The sequence below is a fragment of the Epinephelus fuscoguttatus genome, linkage group LG5 (assembly GCF_011397635.1).
Source record: "Epinephelus fuscoguttatus linkage group LG5, E.fuscoguttatus.final_Chr_v1".
Taxonomy (NCBI): Eukaryota; Metazoa; Chordata; class Actinopteri; order Perciformes; family Serranidae; genus Epinephelus; species Epinephelus fuscoguttatus.
In genome coordinates, this window is record NC_064756.1 from 18,664,833 (window position 1) to 18,674,934 (window position 10,102).

Genomic DNA, 10,102 nt, shown 5'->3' on the forward strand with positions numbered 1-10,102 from the left:
ATGCACACAAGGTGTACCATGGAGGACTGGTGATAACTGTTCCTAAACACGCTTGCTGTGAAACACGACCTTGGATTTAACCTTGTTTGGTGTTTCTCCTCGCTATTTTTGTTTTTCGGCACTGTGTCTCTTTGATGCCTGCTGTTATGGTCTGGCACCTGGTCGCTACCTTTTTATGAAGCCCCAACCTCACCTGCGTGCTGTGGGGGTACATACCTATAAATGTCCTGGACACATTAAATAAGAAGACAGCTTTATGGGAAAATATTGCATTGTATATCTTTAATTATTTTATCGAAGTGTACCTGTCAAGTGACACCTGTGTGCCAATTTTTCTTTTTAATCCTTTAAGCTGATAAACTAAAGGATCAAGAGTTCCTTTAAGGACCGAGTTGGAAATGAACTTTTTTGCCCACCTGCCACTGTGGCGGGTGGATTCCAAAGCAGCCACTTCCCCCGATAAAAAAGCAAAACTATAAACCCTCTGCATAAATTAACTGTCCTTGTCATCCAGTTTCTGTGTTGCTGTCCAGGAAATCATTACTGTCTTTTCTCTCAGTCTAATCCGAGACAGCAACTTCGGAGTTAAGCAAATTCTTTTACTTCTTACTTTTGACATTGTCTCTATATTTAGTTAACCTCAACAGTACAGGCCCACTGGGGAAATGTGATCTACAATGAAAATCATAAATGTCAGTTTGCTGGTTTCCTGCCTGCTTCCTTCCTTCCTCTCTGCACCTTGCATCTAAAACGTCACAAATGTGTGAACACTGTTGCCATACAGCCAGCGTTCTACAAAATAGGATGGAAGGTGAAGGAAGCACGAGCATTGTAATTTCTACACTGTTGCATCAGCATCTCAGCACAAGGTTTCTGAGCCTGTGTGAATTCTACCTGCGAATGATTAAGTGAAACTCCAAGAGGTAAAAAATCAAAAACAAAAACACTTTATTTCAAGTACAAAAACAGCAAAAAACAAAAAGAAACCAAATATATTAAACTTGATACAAGCATTACCAACTCAAAGTTCTCTATAAATACGTTAAAATAAATTAAAGAAATGTACTAAAGATTATCACCTTTAACACTAAACAGGCCTCAAACATGTTGATGAAAAGGCAATTTTAAATAGACCAGTAACAGCGCGGCGTCTGTTCCTCTAACCAACTACTTCATAAACACACATAACAGCTGAGTAACATTTCTATAACACTAAGCAGACATACCCTAACCCTACAGAATGCTGGATCTAGCTCAGTAAGGCAACAGACCTGGGCGCACGGTTCACATGCCCAGGAACACTACACATTCGTAACAGTACAAAGGCGAAACAGGAAGAATTATTACTGCGGGAGAGATGGAATTTGGCGGGGTGAGCCACAAAAACATAAATACTCATTTTGAAAATGTATCACCAGTGCTGCCAGTGGACAAGGGAGGAAATGAATCCCACTATTGGGAATGTTTATGTTTAAGATAATCTAAAATACATATATTAGCACCACAATTGATTGGGAAGAACGCCAGAGGTAAAACAGAACTTGCATGAAACACGACCTGCTTTAACTCAGGGTTTTTTTGTCTTAGTATTGATGGAGTTTCTCTTATACCTTCTATTTATGCTGGCACACCTCACCTATCAAAGCCCCTAAAATTCCCATGTCCTCTTTTTTTGCAGTGGGCAAGTCATACAGTTAGTTATATGTCATGAACATGAGATTTGATCAAGTATGATTGAACCCACTTGGCTTTTTTCCACTGAGCTCAAACAGAGTCCCCCTCGCTCCTCCCACTGGGCAGGTTAAATTTGGTCGCTTGGCATTTAACTGGTGGCAGTTTGTCAATAATGCATGTGAGACTCAAGAACACTTAAGAGGGACCTGAACTCACACAACCTTACTTGACTAAATAAAAAGACTCACACCCCTCCAAACATCTCTCCCAACAAACCAGCAAATCTTGTTTTAACACATGACCTGCCAAATAATGCAACAGGCACTTTAGTTGTTTAAAAAAACTTAACATTCAGGTTCGAGGTCATAATTTACCTCAGACTGTAGAGTTATGAGGAAAAAAAATACTTTCACCAGCTTATAAGCACAATACTGTGTACAGTTAGTGACAAACAAGTTCCTACATTGTGTGTTTGTGCCACCATAATCAAAACCTTTGAGTTACAAAAGATGTCTTTGGCTTTATTACGTTCTTCAGATCACTCAGGTGTAACAGAAATTATGTGGTGGGACACAACAACAGGCAACACTGTGGCCAATCACACTGTGATCACACTATCTTTGTCGCAATTTGCGTTTTTAAACACACTATTTTGGTGAAGCATCGACCACTTCTGGCACTATTTCACTCCTGTCTTGATATGTACTCTGTTTTGGCGGCGCCACACGTTTCAGTTTCAGCATCACTGCCACTTCCCTTACGCATATGACTGACATTTTAACCACACGAATCTAAAAGGCGGATCTCTCTGTGCGTTCGAGTCAGTCTTTGTTTCCTTTGATGCCACGCAGGTTCAAGCAACATCTGAGGTGTCGGTCAAGGTGCTGTGTGTGTGTGTGTGTGTGTGTGTGTGAGTGAGTGGGTGCGTGCATTTATAGGGTTCTTGTGTGTGAGCATTGTGTGTGCTTGAGCATGGATATGTGTGTACGGGATATAATGTGTGTCAGAGTATGCTGGGTCTGCATGTTTGTGTCTGAGTGTATGCAAATATGTATGTTTGTGTTCGCAGCACACTGCAGCCTAAAGGCAGAACCCTGTAGAATCCTCAGGAACAGAGAGCTGGCTGAATACAGCCAGGCGTCTGCCGTTGACGTCGTTAATGCCGCCACAGGATTCGGAGCCACTGAGGGAGCTCGCAGAGCTGCTTCCATCCTGGTCCTGGTCGCACAGAGAGGTGTAGGACAGGGATCGGGCACCAAGTGGCCCTGAAAACACCCCAGTAGTACTGGGACTCAGCCGCAGGGAAGGGGAGGCATTCGGAGACAGCCCACATGGAGAACAGCCGGAGTCTGGGGAGGGAAGGAATGGAGACCTGGGATCTCCTGCAGTGGCCTGGCCCATGGTGGGCTGGTACTGGTGGGCAGGGGAGGCCTCGAAGGCAGAGTCCACCTCCAGGAAGGCATGAGAAAGGAGGTCAGTAATGTCAGCGCAGGAGGGAGGAGAGGCTGATGGAGCACGTGTGAAAGAGGCTGTGGCAGGCCGAGGGTGAGCATTAGGGGCAGGCTGAAGGGCTTGCTGGGGCGCAGAGGGGAACCCTGCAAAACTGAAGCTCTGTCTGACGAGGGGAGGTCTGTGCGAGCGGAAGGAGGAAGATGGCTGCTGGGGAATGCTTGCGGAGGAGGAAGAGGACGTGGAGGAACGAGCGGCATGTTTCTTTTCTTCCTCGTTGTTGTGGACAAAGTGGCAGCGTATCCCATAGGGGCAGAAACCGATGGTGTGAAACGTACGGCACGGCTCTGTTTTGTATTTCGGATGTCTGTTAAGATCCCGCAGCTCGTCTGTCCCGTGGGCAAACTGGCACTTCCCGCCATACTTGCACAAGCCACTCTCGGTGAAAGATCGACACAGTTCAGTCTTATAGCGTGATGAGGAAGAGGATGATGAGGATGAGCTAGTGTTCAGTGCGGTGGGGCTGATGTCATTTTGGGAGAGCGTTATGTCAGTCCCGGGCCAGCCAAGACTCACTGCTGGGGTGCTGCTGGTCTCCACCATGCTGATGGAGCGCTGGGAGAGGAAGCCCGACTTCCCCCACTGGGTGGAATTAGCAAGCTGGGAGGGCAGAGGGCTTTCTGACTGCTGCCCCCATTGGCTGGAGGTCAGTAATGCACCATCTGAAGGATCCGTGGGGAGGCAGGAGAGGGATGACAGTGAAAACGACATGTTGCTACGTGTCTGACCAATGCAACCTGTTGTTCTCATTGCCAGACTCTGGGGTGGTAGCGGTCGGCTCTGCTCCCTCAGGTCCAGATTCAGTAGCTGCTGTAAGAAGAACAGACACAAGACAACGTTAGCATATCAAGTGATGTGTTTATAAAATCCCTGCGGCATTTTTCTTCGTCCTTTAATGACTCTAACTTTCTTTATATTAGCATGTGTTAACATTTCCCTTAAACACAACAGTGAAGGAACATTTGTGCAAGTGATCAGCTGTTACAAGGGTGTAATTGTTTTCATTTTTTCCTCACTGAACACTACAGCAGTTACACGTGGCAAAGGTAAAACACATTTTTCCCCCTCAGATTTACTTCAGTAGCCAACATGTTTACAGATGCACTACATTCAGTACGTTTACATGCACAGCTTAATCGAGCTATGCTCAAAATTCGATTTTGGCGTCTAATTGGACTTCTGTCCTTGTCCCAGTTTACAAGCAACTGAGAAAATCGAATTACTGACGGGAACATGTCCTCCTCCTCAACACTAGGTGGCGATATGCGTCGTTTCAGCGGGTTAATACAGCCCCCTTTCCGGTTGACCTACTACGTCACTTAATAATAACCAACTGGAGTCAGGCGGCAGACCGGCATTTTCGAACAACAGCAAGATGGATAATCGTACAGCTTTGTTCATCTCGTACGTAATGTAAGCGTTACTGATTGTGCAGATAAGGTGCACGCTATCCCTCGTGGTCATGGCGATTTTGAGAGGCAGATAAGAACGCCGTATGCTGTTGGAGGGCTACAACAATTGCATGTCTTGTCTGTTCCAGGTAGGGCCGTAACGGTACGTGTATTTGTGTCGAACCGTTCGGTACGTGACTTTCGGTTCGGCACAACCCTGTACCCAATTATTGAGCGCAGGACATTATTTTATTTTATATTGTTTTATTTTAATTCCGTTTTTGTGAGCCGAACCATATAAAATATCTAGTTCCCCGACGGACATAATTAAGTGACGGACCGAGTCTGACTGTAAATCTCCACCTTCACTTTGTGCAGCGCATTCTCGCATTTTGACAACATGGCGAGTGAGCCTGACGAACCTGGAGACCCACCCGCAAACCTTAAGTCCTCCGTATGGGAACACTTTGGCTTCAGGGTAAAATACGAAGATGGAAATAAACAAGTGGACAAGACAAAAGCAGTGTGCCGACACTGCAGGACAGCGGTTGGGTATGTACTTGGAAACATGTCTAACATGCTAACGCATCTAAAGCGACACCACCCGAGTTTGAACGTTAACCGGCACGACTAGAAAGAGCAATCTGGTGCAAACTACGATATCGTCGTCGTTTAAAAAGAAAGAGCATTTCCCTGACCATTCTGATCGCACTAAATAACCAACGCCATTGGAGTGTTGTTTAAGCTGCACTGTAGATATCGAAGCATGTTTTGTTTACTGCACTTTAACAAAGTGGGAAAGCTAAGTAAGTTCCTAGTAAAACTGAATCTGAGCAGGCTTTAAAGCTGACCAGCTGCACTATACTTATTATTTTCTTATCATTTTATTTGAGTAAAATTGTTTAAGCAGAAATTTACATTTATATTTTTCATTCAAAAAATGTGTTAAAAAACAGCAGGATTTTATTTTTCACTTTTATATTTCTATTTTCATTCAAACAATGTGAAAAAGCAGGATTTTATATATATTTGTTTCATTCAAAAATTGTGTAAAAAGAGTTAACTGCTGTGGTGGTATGTTTTAATAAGGTTACCAATAAGTAAAAGATATTTAATAGTTGTCTATTTTTTTCATTACTGTACTGAAAAAAACCAAACCGTGACTTCTGTACCGAAGTACGTACCGAACCGTGATTTTTGTGTACCGTTACACCCCTAGTCCCGGGGTCATACGCCAGTGTGGGGGGTGTGGAGCATGCGCACATGCATTGTCTAGTTTAACTCCGATTACGGCGTATACATGCCGGAGAAAATCGAATTCCAATCACATTATCTGGGTGTCTTAATCAATGGAGAACTCTGATATTAGTCGGAGTAACGCATTTACATGCATTTCAGTTGTCCAGTTATAGTCGCATTAAGGCAATAATTCGGTTTTTTCAAGTGTCATGTAAACGTACTGATTAATGGATTTTCCAGCATTCAACTCAATACAACACAATACATAACACAGACACTACAAAGTTAGCTGCGTGGTACTTCAGTCAGCAATATGTCCAATGGACTCACACTCTTATGTTTGAATTTTGATCTGTCAATCTTGAAGGAATACTTTATCCACAAATGACCATTTGTAAATCAATTACTCATGCTGTGTTACCTTAAAGTCATGAAAAAACCTGTTTTTCTCACAGGTTGATGTAACGATTGACTGGACCACGTTTAACAACAGCAAAACTATCAAAACCATGTTTACAAACTTTAGAATTGGAGTCTGGCTTTGGAAAGAGCACAGATAAGTTTCACTTTCAGTCTAGAGAATGCAAGTGTGCATGAAGTACTGAGCAAACCACTGCATAAATGAAACTTGGATAATACTGCACGAGCTGTGTGTGAGTGTATACATGGATGTTTTGATGTAGTGTTGCTGTTGTTAAACAAGGTTTCTAATAAATTAATGTGATCACTTTTTTCAGTGGTAGCATGCAAGAAAAACAGTTTTCTTTATGAAGGTAACACTGCATGAGTAATTGATATACAAATGCTCATTTTTGTGGTTTAAGTATTCCTTTAACTTTGCTGTCTAACCTTTAGCTGTCTAATACAAAATTCCTTGCAGGGCCTTGCAGGGACATTTTGTCTTATATACACAGCTACAAGACAGAAAGCTAGAGTACACATTAATATTCAGACATAGATAAAAATGCATTCTGAAGTAGTATTCGAACTATAAAGTAGTAGATTAAAGCCAGTTATGCTTATTTAAATAACTGATTATAGGTTTGTTATTGATAGTTTGGCCACAACAACATGCTTAACTCAAAATGATTTTAGTATGGTATGTGCACTTTAATATATGTATTGTCATATGCCTACAGTGGTATGCCCATAGTAGGTGTACCGTAGGCTATATTGTGATGGTTGTATTGTGGTATATGTACTGTGGAATGTGTATTGTAGTGTGTGGATTGTGGTTTATGTGTAATATTGTGCCTCTCAAGTCTACATGCAAAAGCACCCCTAGGGACATGAGTTGAGAATCTGCAATAGCCATAAACTCTCTGTGCAACACATCAGTCCCATACTCTGTATTCAAACTATGTTCAAATGCATCCTCCTGTTGAATAATAAATAAATAAACACCTTACACTGCTTTCAAACTTGTTGGATGATCTTGGAGGGTGACAGTCCACCACATTTCTCACATAAACAGTGTGATAATCCATCAACAATCTTGCCTGCCTTTTTAAATGCACACTAACAAGACCACAAAAGGTTTAACCTGGTATCCTACGCACACTAGCATCCTTCAGGTACAGGATGTTGCTACGCAGCAAGTACAGGAAAACCTTAGTATTTCTGAGAGTAGTGTTGCTTACTTACTGGCATCCAGTCAATTAAATAACGTTACGTCTACATGCTACCAACCCAGCTTGACAACTTTAACTGCCGACTTTTTGTGACTGTAAGTATAAAAAGTTTAAGTTTGTTTCACCGTGTTGCCTCTAAACCCTTTAAATACATGTTAATACTGACGTTAGCTTACATTATCTACAATTAACGTGCTAGCTAACGTTAATTGAAAGTCAGTTACATTGTTACGATGACACCAACTTCAACAACTACTCCCACTTTGTGACAAGTCAGCCTTAACTTCAAGCTAACTTTCAGGTAACGTAACAACCAACAGCTAGATAAAGACACGACTTAAAAGTTAATTAAACTGTGAATTCAAATCAACAACAGTCCGCCAAACAACACTTGAAATGACGAACACAGCAAACAGCGTAAAGTTAGCCGTGTAGCTAGCTAGCTAACGTTAACCCCCCCGTGACCTGCTGTTAGCCAACTTCTGCTCCGCTCAACTTTCTCTGCGTTTTTACCTTGCACATCATCTCCTCCAGGTCCGCAAACTCGTACATGGGGAAAGATGGCATGTTGCTGAGCTCTCAAAAGTTTGGTCCGATCCCGTCTGCCCCCGCAGTGATAGACGTGAGACAACTCGCTGGCATGGGTTAGTCAGAAGTTTCTCGCTGTGTACGCGGTGCTAAACAAGCCCAAGACCTCGACCACGTGTGGATTTAAAACCTAACACTGCTGTTAGCCACTCCCACGGCTCTGTGAGTCAGCCCAAAGTTGTTTTCACCAGACACAGCACACACACACTGCATCAGGGTACACAGATCCATGAGAAATACTTTTATATGACCTGTTTTTAATTCCTAAAATACAAAAAGCAGCATGGTTTCATTGTGTGAATCAAACTTTTTGCAGCTGTAAAATTAGCTTCATGACTCAAGTGACAAAATGCACATCAATTTATTGGCTAATACTTATATGACCTTGAAATATAGATCGCACATGCTCAAGTCAGTTTATATACCATTATGTTTGAAATACTGTAGTCTCAGTTTGAGCAAATAAAGAATACATGTGAACAGGTACTGTAAAACTTCAATTTAAAGCCCAGTCCCTTTTACTAGCCTAGTGCAGCTACACATTTTGTGCGCCATTTCCCACAATGCAAAAGTTGTGATCTCTAAAAGCAGACTTGATGGTAGAAACTTTGACCCACGCTTACAGACATTTCAGAGACAGGAAATTGGAGACGCAGATGGTGAGGTGGAAGCCTGATTGCAGAAATTGTTGAATATTATATTGGCGCACGCCATTTTTGGCTTTTGTCTGTACGAACATTTCTAGTTTGGATCCGATGCACTGTTTTTTAAATGAGACCTGGTCTGGTTGCCAAGCTGTTCTTTGGATGTATAAAATCAGGTTATTGGCTACACGCTTGAGCTAACGTTGTTTAGATCGTGCATACGAATATAAATATTCAAACTTTTGTCAACATGGATATGCTACACATCGTTAGCTTGGTTCGATTCTCCACAAGTCAATCATTCAGTTAATTTTATTGACACCATGAGCACCAGAGAATACCGTAATTCATTCGGATTTACCAGCATGACGAAAAAACAAGTGGTGACTCCCTACCTCAGAAGCTGTCATTGAGTCAGAATATGTGTCCGTTCCTCGATTACCTAGTGAAATGTTCATATTGCTTTAGTCTGTAAGGGTCCACTGATCAAAAGAATCAAAAGGGGTTTTCATAAAAAAGTTGTGAGTATTGTGTTAAGAGGATAAAAAGTCATTTGTAGTGATAGTGATTTGTAATGGATATGTTATTCAAAGCTATTTTTTATACAAGTAATATTAAGACTAGTTCAAAGAAACAACTTGATCATATGCCCTAACTTTGCTGAGTAACAGTTTTGTGTAAAATGAAGTAAAGGCCTGTCCCATATATGAGCCTGTTGAGTTCAGTGATTTAACCAAATAATAACCCGGGCTAATAATTAAAGTTTTACAGTAAGTAACATGGCTAAACACAGGTGTATGATCTTTGTCTAATACAGCCTATCTGTATACTGTAATATAAATGTAAGGTGGGGGAAAATAAAAACTGTTGACATGAAATCAATCTATACATGTCACCAGGTCGCAGCCAATGTTTCCTCTGTTATGCACTTTGCTGAGAAGTGCAGGTCGGCTACTCACTGACACACCTGAAATGTTGCCTTGTCTGATAACATCTTTGCTATGACCATTTTCAGTGTTGGGAAGTAACTAGTTACAGTAATTAAATTACAAAATAAATGTAATTGTGATCAGTTACTGTTACTGAAATAAAATATGTAATTACAGTTTCTAATTGAAATGTTGGTGATTACAGAGGGCATACATTCGACTATATTTTTTTTCGGTAAAGAGTTTATATGTACATTATACATTGATTTTGTTGCTGCGTGTCACACTTTTGTCATAGCTTATTTCTGGACATTTTTCAGCTTTATTGGCCTCTTTAAAATATTCACAAGAAAAGAAATCAAATATAATAAGTTATTTTGCTTTAATGAAGTAATTAAATAGTTACATTACTTACCATATTTTAAGCAGGGTAACTTGTAATCTGTAAGTAACCTTCCTAACACTGACCATTGTATATCAATTAGTCATTTAACCTT

General features: G+C 41.3%; 1 protein-coding gene across 4 annotated transcripts; it reads right to left on the minus strand.

Moving 5' to 3' along the window:
* Nucleotides 1–931: 931 nt before the first annotated feature.
* On the minus strand, nucleotides 932–8,348 carry zgc:114130 (uncharacterized protein LOC570332 homolog). Of its 4 annotated transcripts, none has more exons than XM_049577153.1 (2): nucleotides 7,958–8,348; nucleotides 932–3,990 (listed from the first exon to the last, which is right to left on the minus strand). In XM_049577153.1, the coding sequence occupies exons 1-2, from the start codon at nucleotides 8,009–8,011 to the stop codon at nucleotides 2,755–2,757; spliced, it is 1,290 nt and encodes a 429-aa protein (XP_049433110.1). In that variant the 5' UTR covers nucleotides 8,012–8,348; the 3' UTR covers nucleotides 932–2,754. The 4 variants fall into 4 exon arrangements, with proteins under 4 accessions (XP_049433110.1, XP_049433109.1, XP_049433112.1 ...); XM_049577152.1 differs by having other exon boundaries at nucleotides 932–3,993; nucleotides 7,958–8,344; XM_049577155.1 differs by lacking the exon at nucleotides 7,958–8,348 and adding an exon at nucleotides 7,458–7,809.
* Nucleotides 8,349–10,102: the final 1,754 nt, after the last annotated feature.

Coding starts and splice junctions, on each gene's coding strand:
- zgc:114130 (XM_049577152.1), bottom strand. CDS start 8,011: ATGCCATCTTTCCCCATGTACGAGTTTGCGGACCTGGAGGAGATGATG. Junction 3,994..7,957: donor TGGAGGAGATGATGTGCAAG/GTAAAAACGCAG, acceptor TTCTTCTTACAG/CAGCTACTGAATCTGGACCT.